Source organism: Prionailurus viverrinus, chromosome B2, assembly GCF_022837055.1.
Source record: "Prionailurus viverrinus isolate Anna chromosome B2, UM_Priviv_1.0, whole genome shotgun sequence".
Classification (NCBI taxonomy): domain Eukaryota; kingdom Metazoa; phylum Chordata; class Mammalia; order Carnivora; family Felidae; genus Prionailurus; species Prionailurus viverrinus.
This window is the reverse complement of record NC_062565.1, coordinates 12,542,125-12,562,066: the sequence shown is the minus strand read 5'-3', so window position 1 is coordinate 12,562,066 and position 19,942 is coordinate 12,542,125. Positions and strand designations below refer to the sequence as shown.

At 50.3% G+C, this 19,942-nt stretch overlaps 1 protein-coding gene and 1 non-coding gene across 14 annotated transcripts in view; both read right to left on the bottom strand.

The window, feature by feature from the left end:
* Positions 1 to 121: 121 nt before the first annotated feature.
* Positions 122 to 19,942, bottom strand: part of ATXN1 (ataxin 1) — a 413,952-nt gene continuing 394,131 nt past the window's right edge. For all 13 annotated transcript variants that reach the window (XM_047859130.1, XM_047859133.1, XM_047859138.1 and 10 more), the window contains 2 exons: positions 17,009 to 19,055; positions 122 to 995 (listed from right to left, as the gene is read on the bottom strand). In XM_047859130.1, the coding sequence (XP_047715086.1) occupies positions 465 to 995; positions 17,009 to 18,895 (2,418 nt within the window). In that variant the 5' untranslated portion in view covers positions 18,896 to 19,055 and the 3' untranslated portion in view covers positions 122 to 464. The remainder of the gene's footprint in view (positions 996 to 17,008; positions 19,056 to 19,942) is intronic.
* Positions 3,800 to 3,925, bottom strand: LOC125166938 (small nucleolar RNA SNORA40). The gene has a single exon (XR_007152637.1). It is a non-coding gene; the product is annotated as a small nucleolar RNA SNORA40 (small nucleolar RNA).

Below are 19,942 nucleotides of genomic sequence, written 5' to 3'. Positions count from 1 at the left end.
TGCCAGAGAGAGGGAGGCAGAGGGAGGCAGAGGGAAGGAGACACCCTCCACCCCTGCCTTGCACCCGCGCCCCCCAAGTGCACGCCCACACGCCCCCTTCCTCCCCTCCCCGGCAGCTCCCTGCCCGCAGAACCTGCACAGGAAACCGGCGGAAGTCGGCGCCCGGGCCGCGGCTTCCCCGCAGCTGGAAAAGGCAGGTGCTCGGAAGCCACGTTCCTTTCTCCCAGGACGCCCGGAGCCTGCGCGGGCCCTGCCCTTCCCCCCTCCCCCCCACCTGCCGCTGTCACTCCTGGAAAAGCATGTGCCCCGGTCTCCTGCTGCAACACCAGCTGTAACTCTAATGACAAGGTTATAACAGAAACCTAAAGAGGGTAACATGTAAATACTGTGTTATTTAGCCTACAGTACAGTAATCTGGATACAAATGAGAAGGGAGAGCCGAATTTCCTTTCCCCACGCTGCCTCTACTTGCCTACGTTAGACCGGCCTTCGATGCAAATCTTAACCTCCTGAGGGATTAGAGAAGGTTTAGGAAGAGTCAAAGGTGGCTCGTCTTCCGACTTCTCCAGTTTGCGGGTCTCCGGCGCCGACCACCTCCTCTTCCTGGTTGCCGTGGGCTTGCTGGGTTCGATTTTGGTGAGCAGGGACGCTGCAGGCAATGCTATTTTTTCTGGAAACTTGAGTTCGCCGTTCTCGGACAGCATCGGGGCGCTTCCCTGGTTGATGCCGTTCTCCTGCTCCGTGTACCTGTGTCTGCTGCCCGCCAGGCTGTCCGTCTTTGAATGCTTCAGCAGGACGCTGGCCGGATCCACGGGCGGGCCCTTTTTAACAGAGCCGTTCTTCAGGTTCTTGAGGGTCAGTGAGATGCAGACATCCCCAACAGAGAGTTTGGAACACGGCAGATCAAAGAGCTGGCTGGTTCTCTCTGGACAGCAGGATGACCATCCCTGTCCAAACACAAAAAAAGGGTACTCTACCAAAACCTCCACGCTGACCTGCGGAGACAGTGAGAGACAGAGAGCAAAGAAGAAGGAAACAAATGAAGACATTTTAGTCTTGTTTTAATTCATACACGCCCACGTGCCTAAGCCAAAGGGGGGCGGGGGAGGGAATAAGAATGTTCCACGATCCTCATCCGCCAACACACGCAAATGAGGCCCTTAATTTTTTGCTGTACCTGTATTTACCATATATAGGTGCTGGGTAGAAGCCAGTAAAAAAAAAAAAAAGTCCATTTAGTGTTCACAGGATCATTTTACTGAGTATCAGCTCTATAGCTGGCCTCCCTTAAAACAAATGGATCGGCCCCCAAGGGCAATGGAACAGGTGCTCAGTGTTCAGCCCTGGAGCACAAGATACAGTCTTGCACTTTTTCCGCTCACTGGGCAAATGCCACTCTCACGTATGACAGAAATGATTAGGAATCAGAATGAGGCTGTATGTAAGGTCCACCAGGCAGCACTTAACCTGTTTATATCACTGTATCCCTGGCCCCTAAAAGGAGACCTGGTGTATGGCTGAAGCTTAATAAATATTTATCGGATAAATGAGCCGTGTACTCAAAACCTGGGGACAGCAGAGCCGGTGAAGGCTGGAGGAAACAGGCAGGGCTTCTCCGTTTTCCTGGGACCCCGAAGGCTGGGCAGCATTTCGAGAGGATTGAGGGGTGGGCAGTGTTGGGGAGAGGGTAAACTGGGCAGAGAGAGCAAGTACTTGGCCCGTCCAAGGTCAAGTTCCAGGTACTCAAATCAGGCTGTACATTGGTCTGAAAACGACTCCCCAAAATGGGGGGCGCTCACTATCCTCCCCAAAGCTGCTGTTTCCTCTGCCACCATGTGCTATGCATGCACTATGCTAAGTAAATAAGGCTGAAAAAGTCCTGGTCCCAGAGTAGGTCACAATCAAGCAGGCAGAAGAGGTCCAGGAACGTAGTAACTGCCAATCAAGGTGGCGCGTGGGGTGATAATACTTTACTACAATATGAAGTTGTTGGAGGGCAGAGAAAAGGCATAGACCGGTTTGAAGAAGAGGTGATTAAGGAAGTCGAATACACTGTGCTAAGTTTTAAAAAATAATCAGGGTGGAGTACAGGTGTGGATGCAAGGAGAAGACATTCCTGGAAGTGGAGACACATGAACAAAAGGCAAGGAGACAGTGGGTGTAGGGGTTTGCAAACTGTCCAGTGAAGGTCTTACTGTTGCCATTAAGTAAGGCGGGGAAGGTTCAGGGAAAGGGTGACAGTCTAGAGATTTAAACCTGGTGTTTAGGGCTATTTTCCTCCAAGGGCATTTGCACATTCCAAACTGGAATAGTTTCAAAACCAAGTGGTCTGGACTTTTTGTAATCTCAAGAGCATGGTGGGGGTGGGGAGGAGAAGGGAATGAAATTCAGGGTAGCCTTCAGGTATATCAAGGGGATGCTCTCTGGTGAGCTCCACTCTTTTGGGCTGTGACTCCAAAGTGCTCTACACTCTAGAAGTGAGGTGAGCCAGAAGCAGACAGGCCTTCTCAAAGTCTGAAGCTCAGATTTTAATCATCCTAGCCCCTAAAATCAGGGTAAGGTCTGAATTGTTTCCAAGTAAAAATAATTATTTGCAATTATTTCCAAATAAAAGGCATTCAATTAAAAAAGAGGGATGAGGTCCACGAATAGACCAGAAGACGTGAATAAAAAACCAGTAGAAACAATAGATAATAGAAACAGACCCTCGGGGGCTTCTGATGTAGGATCATCAGATACGCAGACATTAAAATGACCTAGACTCAGGTCGTGATCTCACCATTTGTGAGTTTGAGCCCTGAATCGGGCTCTGCGCTGACAGTGGGGGCTGCTTAGGATTCTGTCTCCTTCTCTCTGCCCCTCCCTCCTCAAAAATAAACAAGTATTTTTTAAAAAGACTTAAAAAAGGGGGGTTCCTGGGTGGCTCAGTGGGCATCATGATCTCACAGGTTTGTGAGATTGAGCCCTGCATCTGGTTCTGCACTGACAGCGTGAAGGCTGATTGGGATTCTCTCTCTCTCCCTCTCTCTCTCTGCTCCTCCCCTGCTCACGGACACAGACTCTCTCTCTCTCTCAAAAATAAACTTCAAAAATTTAAAAAAAAATAACCTATGCTTATAGTATTTAAGGAGATTAAAGACAAGCTTGAGGATTTTGGTAGAGATCTAGAACCTGTGTTCCGAAGATCCATGGAAATTCTAGAATGAAGAAACATATATTCACTAAAATCAAAAACGCAATGAATTTTACAACAGAATAAATGTGGCTGATGACAGAACCTATGAACTGGATTCCTGAATTTGAGCTTCGGAAGAAACCATGCAGAACGAGACACAGAGACACAAAAATCACGGACACAGAGGACATAGGAGAGACTCAGAAGACACATGGAGAAGACCCAACAGACCAATAAATTGCATTCCACCTGGAGGAGAGAGAGATCACGGGGCCGAAGTGACATTTTTTAGGAGATAACTGCTAAAAATTTTCCAAAATTGGTATGAGACAACAATCCACAGATTCAAGAAGGTCTAACCCGTAAGTAGGAAAAATATTTTTATTTTTGTAAATTATTTTCATGTTCATTTATTTTTGGGTGAGAGAGGGAGACAGAGTGCAAACAGGGAAGGGGCAGAGAGAGAGGGAGGCACAGGATCGGAAGCAGGCTCCAGGCTCTGAGCTGTCAGTACAGAGCCCGATGCGGAGCTTGAACCCACAGACCGTGAGATCATGACCTGAGCCGAAGTCTGACGCTTAACCAACTGAGCCCCCAGGCTCCCCAAGGGACTATTTTAAGTATCATGTTCCTTCTTATCCGTATCAAAACTCACATTCAACGATGAGTTCTGGGTTGCAAAAGAGGATTTGTTTTTCCCACTTGTCTAAGTCTTTGTCGATGAGCTAAGCAAGCCCAACATCAAGTGCAAAGATTACAGGTGGGGAATTTTTGATGTGTGTTCATATTCAAGCAGAGATCAGAAAAGCCCAACCGAAAGAACTTGGCAGTGAAAGTGACAATTGTGGACTGAACACAAGTTCTTTTTAAAACGGCTATTTTGAAGATTGTGATTCCGACTTTGGAAGAACTAAGATGACTGACAGTGGGAGGAATCACATGAAATTCCTTAAACGAAAAAGTTACTGACAAAAAAATAGAACTGTTTTGTCCAAAAGACAATGGAATATCCTTAAAGCACTAAAGAAAAAGAATTGCCAACCAAGTATTCTATATTGAGCAAAAGGATCCCTCAGGAATGAAGGCAAAATAAAGACATTTTCCAGATGAATAGTAATTAAGAGAATTCACCACCAGAGATCTGCACTAAAGAAAATGCTACGGAGTATTCTTTAGGTAGAGGAAAAAAATCAATCTAGGTGGAAGTTTGTAGATGCAGGGAAGAAGGAAGAACAATGAAAATGATAGATGGAGGTAAATCAAAATAATATTGACTGTAATAATATTAAAAACATTCTGTTGAATTTTATACACAGGCACACATACACAAACATATAAGTAATTAAAATACCCCCCAAACCTAGGGGCGCCTGGGTGGCTCAGTTGGTTAAGCTTCTGACTCTTGATTTTGGCTCAGGTCATGAGCTCATGGTTTGTGAGTTTGAGCCCGTGTCAGGCTCTGTGCTGACAGTGCAGAGCCTGCTTGGGATTCTCTCTCTCTCTCTCTCTCTCTCTCTCTCTCTCTCTCTCTCTCTCTTAAAATAAATAAATAAACTTAAAAAATAATGAAATATCCCCAAACCTCCAAAGTAGCACATTTCCATGTAATTTATATGGATTGTGGCTTTCTAGTTTATCTAATTTTTTTTGATAACTACGATTTATCTGGTTCTACACACACTTATTAGGTGATATACTTTATTTGCTCCATAAAAGGCATAGTATTTATAGAGGGGACAACTGGAGTGAATTTATATGCAAGCTTATTACTATAGTGTGCGTGTGAACGGGAGCCCATATAAATGTGCATATTATCGGGGGGGAAAACTTCATTGTTCTGGGCTATTTTAATAATGTAAAGAGAGCTAAAGATTCTTGAATGTCCACTACCTGTCAAACATTTAGGTACGGACTTCACAAAAAATACTTTGTTTATGCTCACAATAGACTAGTGAAAAAAGGTACTATTGTTCTGATTTTACAAATAAGAAACTATATCTCCAACAGATTAGATCACTTGCCTAACATCCTAGCTGTAAGATCATGGAATAGTGATTTAATCCCAGTCTTTGGCCCTCCAAACCCATTTTCTTTTCATATGCTCCCGATTTCTGCCCCTGTGAACAAAGCTATTATAGTCCCACTAAAAGAGAGGAATTTAACATTCCCACTCCCCCCAACAGTGGTAAATGTTTACTTGAAATAAATAAGATCCAATGGCATGAAATAAATTGTGGATTTATTTCATCATTCAGAAAATTGTGAAGTACTGGGGGCCTTATATCTACTTATACAGTTCTAGTCTCCCTACATAAGTGGGTGATGAGGCTGCTATTCACTTACAGAATTGCATTACACCACGCATACATGTATATTTGCATATATGTATGTACAAATATACCTACAAGTTACAGTATCATATCAGGACGCCCACTGAGTTCCAAATGGGAAGGACCCACTTGGAGCTGGCTCCATAAATCCCATCCCAAACCTCTTAGAGCGTTAACATCATCCAGAAGGAACAAATCCTGCTTCAAGTGGGGATTCTTTAAAAAACATTTTTTTAAGTTTATTTATTTTTGAGAGAGAGAGAGGGAGAGACAGAGCACAAGCAGGGGAGAGGCAGAGGGAGAGGGAGACACAGAATCCGAAGCAGGCTCCAGGCTCTGAGCTGTCAGCACAGAGCCCGATGCGGGGCTCGAACTCACGAAGTGTGAGATCACGACCTGAGCTGAAGTCGGACGCTTAACCGACGGAGCCACCCAGGTGCCCCTCAAGTGGGGATTCTTTAGCTGCAACTGAAAGTCACAGAAACAACGTTCTCAAGTGTAAATACCTCATAAGAATCTATTTGTTTCCTGTTGGGATGAGCACTGGGTGTTGTATGGAAACCAATTTGACAATAAATTTATATAACATATATTCTATATAAATTATGTGTGTGTGTGTGTGTGTGTGTGTGTGTGTATGTATGTATATATTTTAAAAAAAGAACGTATTTGCTTATCTCTGCCTAACACCAGTCGGAGGTAATGTGATGTTCCTAATATCATAAATCCTATTTCTAAACACAATGGCCTCTTTTTTGCCTTTGCCTTTTCCTAGATGATCCCTTCTACTGGGTGGAGTCTGTCTCCTTGCTGACAGACAGCCCAAGATCTACTAATGGACAGATTCCTGGTGTGGGAGCCATATTCTAGAAACTCCTCAGAGCAGCCAAGAGTTCATATTCTGAATATAACATTTACTGTCTACGCGTAAGCCAATCTCACTGCAAACGTCTACATGTTACCAAGTATCTGTTGACTAATTTTTAAGAAGAGCTTGTCTTCGAGGCCTTTATAAGAGGTAACATCACTGACGATTCCAACAGCTATGACGCAGATCCATATGCTTCCCATTATAGACACCGTAATGTTTGGGGGCATTTTGAAAGCCCTTCATTACTCTGTCATCTCAAAACTCCAAAGGCAAGTCTTAGCATTAAATGCTGCAACGTGGTCTATAACTTGAACAGCCTAACCTAAAAACTCATGTAAGAAAAGAGAGGAGGAGAGAGGAGAATATTTGAGATGTGGACTAAAGGGCTGATGATAATAGAATTTATTTCTAACTGGATAGGTTTGGGAAAATCTTCTCTACCCCTTCAAAGGCTTGCTCTTGGTCCCTTCCTCCTAAATTCTGGCTTTGGCTCTTCCCAGAGAAGCTCTGCTATCCTGGGAAAAGATGCCACATCGCCCATCCTCAGCTGGGTCTACGCAAATTAGGGGAGAAAGACTATTCAATAGGGGTGTCTGAGCGGCTCGGTTGGTTAAGCGTCCAACTTTGGCTCAGGTCATGATCTCACAGCTGGTGGGTTCGAGCCCCGTATCGCATCGGGCTCTGTGCTGACAGCTCAGAGCCTGGAGCCTGCTTCGGATTCTGTGTCTCCCTCCCTCTCTCTCTCTCTCTCTCTCTCTCTCTCTCTCTCTCTGTGTCTCTGTCCCTTCCCCACTCGCACTTTGTCTCTTAAAAATAAATAAATATTAAAAAAAAAAAAGGCTATTCGATAATCTGATCATTGTAAGCAGTGGACTTGCATGGCTTAGGCCAAATGTTCTTTTTGTCCTTACTAATTACTTATCCTCGCTAAGATTTATCCTCACTAATTACATAGACTGAATTATCTAGATAATGCATTTTTTTTTGTCTGCATATATGTGCCCTAAAATAAGAATTTTCTCTCTCTTTGGTGAAAGTCAAACTCTTGTTGCACATATCTCAAATAAGCACACTACAGTATTCATAACACACCTATTCTTACCGCGTAATTGGGTTTGTCAGAAGGATGTAAGCATTCTTAAAGGTTAACTGATCATTAATAGTTCCTGAAGAAATCACAGCAAGGGATTTTTCCATGAGAATACACGTGGGAAGGTCTACCTGCTTGAAATTCCCTTGACGAAGAGCATTATCTACCTCAAAGCACGCCCCCATTGCCAACAGGTACTGGTTTCCCTATGAAACATAGATGGTGGGATTCGGTGACATGATGTTACTTTAAACCAGAACAACGACTATGTGAACTGCTTGCCCTGGAGACCCATGTGGGTCTTGCCTACGGCACCAAGAGCTTCAAAATATTACTGATCAAGGATTCACACTCCAGAGGTTGCAGTCACGTTCACTACGTAACCCAGAGCCCCTGCTAAGTGTTAAGGACTGGAGAAGAGTTCCTGGGGTTAAAGATCCAGTTCTCGCCTTCAGTGGGGAGGCAGGACGTGCACATGAAACAAGTAACTTCACAAGGGCGTAGTTGGATAGTGGCAACCGTGTTAGCTGATGGCTCCACTTGGGTGTCTATGGGCCACTCAAGCTTTACGTGTCCAAGATAGACCTCCTGATGTGCCTTTGCCCAATGACGCCTGCTCTGTTCTTCCCCCTCTCCGTGAATGGCATCCCGATCTTCCAGGGGTTCAAGTCAAAGGCGTGGGAGTCACAATGTACTGGGCTCTTTAGCACACGGCACACCTCCAAATTACAAGCAAATCCTGTTGGTTCCCTCTTCCAAATATATGCAGAACGAGACCATTTCTTACTGCCTCCACCACCACTGCCTTGGCTAAGCCAGCTTCTCCCTGGCAGAAAAAGCTGCCATGACCAGCCCAACGTGGCCTGCGTGTGCCCCTGCCCCTACTCACTGCACTATAGCGACACTTGTCTCCTTGTTGATCCTTTAACTCTAAAGACACTTGAGCATCTGGGTCTGGGCATTGGATGTTCCCTCCATGTGGAGTCCTTTCTGCCCTGTGGACCATGGTCTTCCATTCCCCTTTTCAGAGACAGCTTCACTGACCATTATTTAAAGTAATGACCCTCCGTCCCTAGTATCCGTACCCTCTCTGGGCTGTCTTATTTTTTCTCCTATCACTTCTTATCTTTTGGTGCATTAGTTAAAAAATTTGCTTATTGGGCACCTGGGCGGCTCAGTCGGTTGAGAGTCCGGCTTCAGCTCAGGTCATGATCTTGCAGTTCGTGGGATCGAGTCCTGTGTCAGGCTCTGTGCTGACAGCTCAGAGCCTGGAGCCTGCTTCAGATTCTGTGTCTCCCTCTCTCTCTGCCTCTTCTCCGCTAATGCTCTCTCTCTCTCTCAATAATAAATAAACGTTAAAAAATAAAAAAATAAATAAAAACAAAATACAAATTTGCTTATACATTTGTTTGCCTGTTTTACCGACTCCCCCAGGATCCCTTAAGACCATATGCTCCGGCGACCGGCGGGGGGGGGCATGCTGAGATGTTGCCTGTTTTGTTCAATTGTTCTATCCCCAGAGTGTGGGGATACTTTCTGGCATGTTCAGCCCCGTTTGCTTCCCCTGTGTAAAAACACTGCAATGCCACCGCTGGCCAACAGAGGTCAATGTTTAGACACTGAAAGGCTCTGCCTGACCTTGCTTGTTTTCACCAGCTGGGACTAAATTGGACTTTCGTCCTCCCCAGGGAGAGGAGCAGACCCTTCCCTGGGTCTGGCTCCCCGCTGAACAGGCAGCTTTCTGGGCTGAGCGATAGCTGCCTTAACTCATCACTCCCCTGTCAGGCTGGTCATGACCTCACCGAATCATACTTCAGTTACCTTCTCTCCACTCTTGGGTTCCCTTTTGCTCTTTCAGAGGGGCTAACGATCACTAATTCATTTGATGATCATGTCGGGGTGCAAACGGTCTCTGATTAAACCCCAACGAAACTATATTCAGGAGGGCAGTGTCATATACAACCGAAGCACGTTACATAACTTCTGGCAGCTCGCCACAGCCCATTTTTTTTCAACCCATAAATACATTCTTTCCCAAACACTTTGAGCAGTCTGCAGGATAAAATGTGACCATGAATAGCTTTTGTCCTATGTCAGCTTGAGGCCCCTCTGCCTTTCATGTCTGGAGGCCTTGTAGCCAGCACCCTCCTTTTTAGGGGCGAGTTACCTCTCATCCTCTCCCACCCTTTCCTGCCCTCCTCCTGCTGCGGCAGGCACACCCCTTTGCTCGCTCCCCCCCACCTCTTCAGCCCCCTCCAACCAACCTCTAAAACAATCCCCTCCGATTTCTGTTCAGGATGGGCGAATCGAGACAGGGAGGCAACGCAGCCTCACTTCTGGGCTGATGAGTATTTATTCAATGTCACCTTCCTGGTCTGGCTAATGACTGGCTTTTGAAGATCATTTTTAGCTCCTCTGTGTGTAAGTGTAATAAAATTCCTTTAACTACTTAGTCAACTACCAGTGCATCTAAACACTGCATGCAGAGCCGCATATTTATGCCGTTTGGTTGTCTCTTTCTATCTTAGATTGGTGCTCTGTCTCTATACACACATATGTACATATCACCAAAAACAAGATATAAAGAAAACAAAACGTCTGTTGTTTAAATATGTCTCCCCTTTCCTCCACAAGAATTCCCTGTCTTCACAAATGTGAAGGACATCTGTTTTACAAAACATTTTTGCTTGGCACTGGCCCAAACTCCGCCGATACCCGGGATCAATGAGATCTCTCAGAGGCTGGGCTTCCACGAACATGTCTTGCTTTGGGTGAAATTATTGCGCTGGGACTCGCCAACTTCGTGCGCAAGTGAAATTCTCGATCCTGTTTTACCAGCAGGAAAAAAAAAAGCACCCATCTACTTTCCTTGAAGGCCAGTGTGCGTGACCACCTACATTCTTAACCTCCAGAAAAATCAGAAAACGCTGGAGTGATGATCCACTTAGCAGGGCTAAGTGAGAGACCCACTTATTTCGGTGTTTAAAAATCACTAATAAAAGCAGTCACAACTCTTCAGTCGAGTGGAAGAATATCGAGTGTTCTATTTTTTTTTTAATTTTTTTTAACGTTTATTTATTTTTGAGACAGAGAGAGACAGAGCATGAACGGGGGAGGGGCAGAGAGAGAGGGAGACACAGAATCGGAAGCAGGCTCCAGGCTCCGAGCCGTCAGCCCAGAGCCCGACGCGGGGCTCGAACTCACGGACCGTGAGATCGTGACCTGAGCCGAAGTCGGATGCTCAACCGACTGAGCCACCCAGGCACCCCTCGAGTGTTCTATTTAAACATTTAATCACATTAAACACAGAACCTGACTCAGGCTTTGGTGGAAACATTGCAGGGTTTTCAGTAAACCCACACCCTGGTTCAGAGACACCCCCAGACACACATCCTGAACGATACGTTGGGTTCTTCTCAAACCCTACAGCCTGACTCCCAGAGCCTCCTCTGCGGGGGAGGCCCCTTTAGGATCTGACTCAACAGGTCACTGGGGTGACAGATTCTACCCCACTTGCCGCCCCCCCCCCCCCCCCCCGCCCCGGGGTCTTAAAAAGCGTGCCTTAGGAAAACAACATGTTATTCAGGGCTAAAAAGAAATGCCGTATCAAAGCCACTAAAAGATATAGAAGAACCTTAAATGCGTATTGCCAAAGGAAAGAAGCCAGTCTGAAAAGGCTACATACTGTGTGATTCCAGCTATATGACATTCTGGAAAAGGCTGAACTACAGACGTGTGAAAAGATCAGTGGTTGTCAGGGCTCCAGGACGGGGGTGGAGACAGGGAGCACACATAGGTGAAACATAGATTTTGGGGGCAGCGAAACTACTCTGGATGATACAGGAATGCCGAATACATGACATTAGGTATTTGCCAAAACCACAGAATGTAGAGCACAAAGAGTGAGCCTTCATGAAAGCTACTGACTTAGGTTCATAATCACTGGCTCGACTACCGTAACCAACGTACTACATAGAAGCAAGATTTTAATAACAGGGGAAACTATGTGTCTGGGAATCCGTGTACGTTCTGCTCCACCGCCCCCCGCCCCCAAACTTAAAACTACTTTCAACAATAAAGCCTAATTAACTAAAAACCGGCTATAAGCAACAACGAGAGGCTGCTTCAAAAATATACGTAAGACCACCTGGTTGGGGGCACTGATACCACGCATAGGCTAAAGGAGAGCATTTTTCCTTCCTTTTTTTTTTTTTTTTTTTTTAAAGGGGACGCAGACACATAAACAAATTGTGGTTTGATGCTACTTCTCTGCCGGAGCCTTTCTGGCACTCACGCAGAGAGGAGGATTAGCACCAATAACCGGACCACAGGTCCAGCTCCAGGCTTTGGCACAGAGGGCGGTCACTATCTATTTTTTTGATACATTAGGATTCATTCCCACCAAGCCCCACACGTGAAATGTTGGCGGGTCGGCTTGCCTTGGCTGCTAGGGGACTCGGCAGACTTCTGTGCTGCTCGCACGAGGGCCCTGGCGATTTTTAGGCACCAGCTAATCCATTAAAGCACAATGCTACCACTGATGAGTCACACAACACAGCCATCAAGTTAGAAAGAGGGGAATGAGGGGGGCCTGGGTGGCTCAGTCGGTGAAGCGTCCGACTTCGGCTCAGGTCATGATCTCGCGGTCCATGAGTTCGAGCCCCGCATCGGGCTCTGTGCTGACGGCTCGGAGCCTGGAGCCTGCTTTTGGATTCCGTGTCTCCCTCTCTCTCTGCTTCTCCCAGCTCACTCTCTTTCTCTCTTTCTCTCCCTCAAAAATAAATAAACGTTAAAAAAATTAAGATAAAATTTACTACAGTTCCTTTGTGCCAGTTTTGTGTCCCTCTTTAGCAAAGTTGAGCCTGGGCAGCCCGAGACAGGGGTGTGGGGAGACTGCTCACAGACAGAACACATTTGCCAGATGGAACCGGAAGCCTCCCCGGGAGGGGCCGTCCTGGGCAGGGGCTCCCCCGGCGGGCACCTGGCACAAGAGAGGTGCCTGAAACCTCCATTTCTGGGTCTCTTACTGCGTGGATGGCGGGGACACCAATGCATCCCTCCAGTCCAGCTCATGCTCAGAAAAATACAGTTGGTCTCTATGCATACTGGCTAGCAGGTCATTCAGGCTTCCTTGGAGGAATTGTGGTAGGGTGCTCAGGGGGGCCACTCATGGGAATACACCCCAGGAATACAGGCAGGGTAAAAACGGCTTATTGCGCGTGTTAAGAGAACGTCACCCTTCTTTCTGGACTTTTTCTAGGCTGCCTCCCCTTCCATACATTCTTTTTATTTTATTTTTAAGTTTTTAACATTTATTTATTTTTGAGAGACAGAGACAGAGCATGAGCGGGGGAGGCGCAGAGCGAGAGAGGGAGACACAGAATCCAAGGCTCCGAGCTGTCAGCACAGGGCCCGATGAGGGAGGGGCTCGAACCCATGAACTGCGGGATCATGACCTGAGCCGAAGTCGGACGCTTGAACTGACTGAGCCACCCAGGCGCGCCCCATAAATTGTTTTCAGAGCATGAAGCCTTTCATTTATTTTTCCGAAGCTAACTTTTCGCTTCTCAGGGCCAAAGCCACATAAGTTGGAAGAAGGGAGGGACAGTAATATTCTCAAGGGCCCGCTGGGCGTTACGTATTGTGCTGGTTCCTTTGAACACGTTTTCTTTAAACCTTACAACAACCCTAATTCCTCCCACCACGAGAGCCGACTGGAAGGCTGAGACAACATACACGGTAAAGTATCTGTGCACTCACTTGTGCCCAATGTGCACAAGGTCCCTGCACTATTGTTGGAGTGGAAGACCGATCTGACTCAGGTACTTTGACCTGCAGATCCTGCATCTTCCCACGCTAACTTGCTTCCCAGGCAGAGGACGCCCCATTCTCTTAGCGAACCTCGCTGGCTCACGCTGGTGCTGGGGGTCCCCTCTGGGACTCGCCACAGACTTACAGGCTCCATCCTGGAAAAGATTTTCAAGTGGATCGTTGTATTTGGGAGTGAGGCCCGAGGAAAGCGATTCTGCCGTCCACTGGGGCTGTTACGCAGGATCACCAAGCATGAGGGCTGCGGGGGGGGGGGGGCTCTCCTGTCTGGGGTGCAATGTGCTACCTGTGCTGCAGAACATGAGGAAGGAGACCCAGAGTGGCCACCGAGAGGCCGGATCGCACCTGAAGTTCCCTTTGTCTTCTCCCACGGCGGCGGGCTGGGCACAGGGGGCAAAGACGCTGCCTGGGCAGAGAGAATGACCACGCCGGATATGGCAGAGCCGCGGGGACAGGGACAAACAGGCAGCAGTATTTTTCTCCTACGCTGCCTCGTTTGCAGCTTCCGCTGGAGACGACACTGGGGGCGTCTTGCTACAACAGTAATTAGTTCGGCTCCTCCAAATAATCAGCCAAACGAGAAACCTCTCAGTTTCACACGGGCTGGTTTGGTTCCCATGAGGTCTTGGTGCCGATTACGAGCACGAGGTCAGCAGAGATGCCCTCAGTGTCCCCGTGTGGATTTTTGGCTCGCCGGGCCAAGGTGGGTAGTTTCTAGAAGCTCTGAGCTGTGAGGCAGGAAAGCCCAGGATCCCAAAAAGAGAGTGGGCCCCTCGTACGAGGAATCATTTGCCTGTCTCGGGGATGAGAAAAACCATGGCTCAAGGGGAGAGCAACACGTCTCGTAGGCGACCAGGCCCGGGCCGTCCCCACCGTGGCACGCTGCGTCCAAAGGGGAGGCTCGTGGTAGACTGCCTGAGGTCAAGCAGCCCTTCCACGCAGGATTGAAAGCCCGGAGTCATAGAGCCATCCATCTGGGGTGTAGAAAACCATCCCTCCTCCCACCACTTCCCCAATCAATTTGGTGATTTTTTTTTGCTAGTTAAGTTAAACAATTTGCACATTCCGACATCTCCCCGTGGGTGCAAGCGTTAGTGATTTCTAGCCAGTCGAGGAGACACGGCTGATTCTCCAGGCCTGGGTGGGGGCAGAACAATCCTCAGCGCCACACGGATGAGGGAGGAAGGTTCTCGGCCCTTGGAACGTAAATTACATCCAGATACCACTTCCCTGGCTCCCCTCCTCCTTCCCCCCCTCTCGCTTTCTCTCTGATTCTCTCCTGTCACCAGTGGCAAACACAGCTGGTGGAGTATTTTAGCAGTGATGATGTCAGCCTGTTTCTGATAGGCTTCTGGGGAAAGCGACACATCACTGGCTGCGTCGGGGGGCCTTGCGCTTTTGTTTTTACAGCTCAAAAACCAAGCCACCTTTTGAGCAGGCCGCGGCCCTTCCCTGCATGCGACACCCCCGCGCGGGGCTGCCCGGACAGACCTGCGAACAGGCCATGATAAATCTCCTACCTCCTCATTTGCACCTTGGTGGTGTGTAGGCAACGAGACCCGTGGTCTGGCTGCCAGAGGAAGTGGGACTCACAGGGAAGCCGGTGACTCTATCATGCGAGCGTCCGTTCTGCAAAGTATCGGGCAGGGAAAACATAGAGATGCTTCCTCTCCAGAACTGCCTGGTTGATTCGAGAGCTAAAGAGACCTGGGAAGCCCTTGGCCATGAGAACGGCTGGAGCCGTTCTGTATTCTCGGGGTGAAAGAGGTTCACATGCAAACCAGGAGCATTTCCAAGTAACGCCTCTTCCTGTGCCTTCCCCCGTTCACAGTAGCGCTTTAAGGACTAAAGGTGCCATGAGAAAACACATTCACTTGCATTCCTGTTTATTTCCATGCTTCACCTGGAGCCTGTTACAAGACAACTCATTTTTTCCTCCCAGTGCCCACCTCCAACACTACACAGGCAGGAGGGAGAGCGCGGCAACCACAGACGGGGAGGGAGTTCAAAATAATGACGCCGCTTAAAGAAAAGTCCTGCTGTTTTGCATTTTTTTTTTTTTTTTTAATCTGAACTTTGAGACATCTTACTTGGTCCCGAACCAAAGACCGTAAGCCTATAGTGACGCTGCACCATAAAAAAGAAATCTTTGGGGGCTAAAAGCTCTTGGCATCGCAGGCCCCCTGACACTGTGCGAGACCTGACATCTGGTCACTCCCAAGCCCTTCTGGAAAACCCTCGAAAATCCCCCCTCCCCTAAAACTTGATCTCTTAAAAGTCTGCCCAAAACAATTTAAACCATGAATTAGTCTTATTTATTTATTTATTTATTTATTTATTTATTCATTTCTTATTTTTGAATGTCCCAAATATCAGCTATACTATGGCCATTTTCAACTCAAACGTGAGGGAGGCGCTGCCACCTCCGGGGTTTTTCAAAGTCCTCAATGGAAACATTCCCAGGAGATCTGGGCTCAACGGCCGAGGAAGCTCCCAGCCTGGAGGCCACACCTGCTGGACTCGAAGCCACCTGGACAGTGCTTTATATCAATGGGCCACGCAATAAAGGTGTTCAGGTGACTTAAGAGAGTTAAAAGAGTGCACGGAAGGAGCCCACGGAAATTAAGAGAGTCAATAATAGTTCCAGGCTTTAACTTGACTCACCATGACTGCGTTTACTGCTGGTGGTTCCTGTTTACTACCTTGCCCAGGAGATCACCTGGGATTCTGGGACTATGTTAACCGTGCCTTTTACTTTCGACCTTCCGATGCTTTGACATCTCGGAGGCTTGCTGCCTCTAGAGGGGATGCCCCTCTCAGGGTTAGCTGATTCCTTGCCTGGGAGAGACATCTTCACATGCAAACCAAAAACCCACACCCCCAACCACCACCTCTACTGGGCTTTCACCTCGGGGCCCCTATCCACCTGCCCCAATCGCCCCAGGCCCAGGTAGCAGACACCCAGGGGCAGCTCTGCCCCAGAGCCCCCTGAAATTATCCACACCAGCCAATCCTAAGCCTGCTCGTTCCTTCCCACAATAAAGGCTCTTGCCCATGTTCCCTCCTCGTCCCCCTGCCTCCTGACTGACTCTGGCGATTCCCCATGCGGCGTGCCCATCTTCTTGGGATCCGAGTAGAACAAGCCACCTTTCAATGGCGGCTGTGCCCCCCATCTGTCAGCCTCCCCACACCTAAAGAGTAATAACATTTTAAAACACGGATGTTGGAATGGGACGTGGGGACTCTGACCGTCTAAGGTGCCCACCCGGACCAGCACTGCCTTTTCCTGGCAGAGAAGGGCACAGTGACCCCTAGAAAGGCTTGAGCCTGCCGGCCGCGTTTCTCACTCAAGGTTCCTCATCTAAACTACAGAATAAAAAACAAAAACAAAAACAAAAACACACCCAGGAGTGATTTTTCCAGTCTTCCGGAGGATGGTACCTTTCCTAAGCCCTCCGGTCTAGGAGCACAGAAGTGAATTCCTTACAAACAAGTGCCTTGGGGCGTTGGGGCTTAGAACCTGGCTGGGAAAGGTGATGGTCCTGCAGAGTCTAGGGGTGAAAGAAAACCCTCAATTCTCCGCACAGACCATTGCAGTCTGCCTCTTGGAAGAGGCTCATGTTGCCAGGGAAACCAGGGAGGACCGCATGACTGTGTGTGTGTGCGCGCGCGCACGCGCGCGCACGCGTGCAGAGGGAGGGGGTGAAGGTTACCTGTGCTCGGTGCTCCCCGACGGCAAACTGTATCACCGCCACGCCGGGGTGGTGGCTGTCCTCGATCCTCTCCACGGTGCTGGAGTCGATCTTCAGGTCGCTGCTGATCTCGGCGCTCTGGATGAAGTCTTCTGTCTTCAAGTCCTCCACCTTCTTCAGCTCCCCGTTGGCCAACTGGATGATGGAGCCTTTCATGAAGTAGGGGGGCAGCGTGGGGGGCGCGGCGGCGGGGGACGCCACGGACTGCACCACGGGCAGGTGGATCTGGGCCTGCACCATGGCTGGGTAGGCGGCCTGCGTGGCCAGGGCCTCCGGGCTGAAGTTCTCGTTCTTGGGGAGGGCGGTGGTGACGAACGTGTGAGGCACTGCCGCAAACTGGGGCGACGACGTGGCGATGGCGGGGGCGGCTCCCGAGCCCTCCACGTCGGCGCCGCCGACCGGGATGAGCAGGGGCTGCGTGCCGGGGATCACCAGGTGCTGGGGCAGGCTGCCGGCGTACGTGATCGCCTGCTGCTGGCTGCTCAGGTAGCCGATGACCGGCGCTTGGGTCCCCGCGTAGAAGGCGGTGGCCGGCAGTCCGACCGGGAGTGGCTCCGAGGCGCTGTGTGTGGTCTGGATGACCGTGTGGGGGGACAGCGTGGCGACGGCGGCGGCCTTCACGCCTTCGGGGCCCAGGGCCTGTTGGGGTGACAGCGCGTAGGACCGGTGCCCGGGCTTCCCTAGATGCAGGCCGCTTTTGTCGTTGAGGGTGGAGGGCGAGGCCTCCCGGTGCGTGACCGGCTGCACCTCCAGGTCGGCGGCGGGCGCGCTGCTGGTGGGCAGGACCATCACAGAGGCCCGGACCCCCGAGGAGTCCCGACCGCCGTAGTCCGCGGCGCTCGGGTGCACCACCACGTGCCTGGACTCGTACGGGTGAGGAAGCGACTTCCCGGCCTTCACCAGGCCCAGGTCGGCGGAGCTCGGGGCCCCGTACCTGCGGCCCTTCTCCATCTCGCCGTTCAGGAGCTCCTTGGCCTGCATGGCCTGCAGCCTGCCGCTGTCGGCTTTCTTGGCGGCCTCCCGCGGGACGAAGTGGCCGCCGGAGTCGGTGTATTGCACTACGACCTGGGGGGAGGGCCCCAGGGTGAGCGTGTGTGGGATCATCGTCTGGTGCGGGTGCAGGTGGACGGGGATGGCCGGAGGGGACGCCGTGCGCCCGGCGCTCTGCGGAGAGCTGGAGATGTGCACGTACTGGTTTTGCTGGGTGGGAGGGGGGGACCCCGGGGGGCCGAGCCCCGACGTCCTGCCCAGGTGCTGCTGCTCAGCCTTGTGTCCCGAGGCTTGGCTCAGACTGCCCATGTTGGCCAGCAGAGTGGAATAGGCTTCCAGCTGGGAGCGCTGGGATGGAGTGGTGGCCCCCGCGGCCGAGGCCACGGCACTGGTGACGGGGCTGGCCGTCGGGGAGATCAGCTGCGAAGGGATGAACCCGGCGTAGGGCCCGCTGTACTGGGAGGACCCGATGAACTGGAAAGTGTGCGGCAGGTGAGCGTACTGCACGGGGGACACCGGCGTCCCCGACTGCGGGGGAGGGTACGCGGCGGGCAGCGTGGTGGTCGCCGGCACGGACCTGGGCGCGCTGGGCGGGGAGTAGTCCAGCCCCGCGGACAGCGCTTTGTGTAAACCTATTCCCTGCTGTAAACCCAGCTCCACCGGGGCCCCCGCCGGGCCGTGCCTGCCGCCCCCGTGGCCGCGGCCCCCCGGGTTGCCGGGGAGCCATGCCACGGCCTCCGCCCGGTGGTTGTCGCTGGGCGCCGCGGCGGCCTTCTCCTCCGAAGGCCGGCTGGTGGCGGGGATCTCGCGCTTCTTGGGAGGCAGGCATTCGTTGCTCCGCTCTTGGTTGGATTTCATTTTTCGCCGTCCCCCCTCCACGGTGACTGTTTCACTGTCTGGCTGGCTCTGGTTTTAGTCTGATACATGGAAAGTCACATTTGATTTCTGTAGGGGATCCAGGCTCTTCATGAGGAATCATCTCCCCGTGGGTGCGATCGGCCCGCAGCAGCTCTGGAATCTGGGAAGAGGCAGACAGGGTGGGGGGCGAGGGGAAGAGGAGGGAAAGGAAATCAGAACATCAGACTGAGACTAGGCCTCTGGCTTCCACGTGAATTCCCCAAAACCTGATCACGGGCCCCAGCATTAAAGCCCATGAAAACACTGGCCACGTTGGAGAGCACATCAGGTAGACGCGAGGATAACCGGGAGGTCAGAACTCACAGCAGATACCTTCTGATGGCATGAACAGCTCCCCCTAAGACCCTCTGCGTTTCTCAATACCCTCTCTCCCTATTTTCTTTTCTTCTAACGGGGGAGATGATTTGGTTCTTAAATTTCCTTTTCAGAAATGCTGGTCCCTTCTTTACCTCTTCTTTGCCTTGCTGGGAAATCCAAAGAAGCCCACAGGAAGGGTGACCTTAGGGGAAGTCGGCCTCAGATGCAGGTGCTGGGAAGGAGCAGGTGAGGAGTGGGGGAGGGGTCCCAGGCCACCTTCAGGTGTAAGGTCTGGGGTTGGCGGAGGTTGGGGGCGGGGGGGGGGTAGTCTCAGGCCATCTTCAGGAATAAGGTCGGGGGTGGGGGGGGGGGGGGTAGTGCCGGGTCAGCTTCAGGTGTAAGGTCTGATGCCTCACCTGCCGGGGCTCCTACTCAAAGGTTCAAAGGTTCTCTCTGACTCAGGGTCCATACTCTGGTCCAAAGCCACTCTCTCTTCCCTCGCACACATGCACAATACCACATGCCAACTCAGCAGAGGCAGCCAAAAATAATCTTGTTCTCTACAAGTTTCCAAAGAATTCCCAGTACAGCTACTCATAGGGTAACAGAAAGCCAAAAGAAATCTGTGAGACAGTTAAAAAATGAATATGGTTATGGTTTTACACACACAAAAAAAGTGCGCTAATAGGG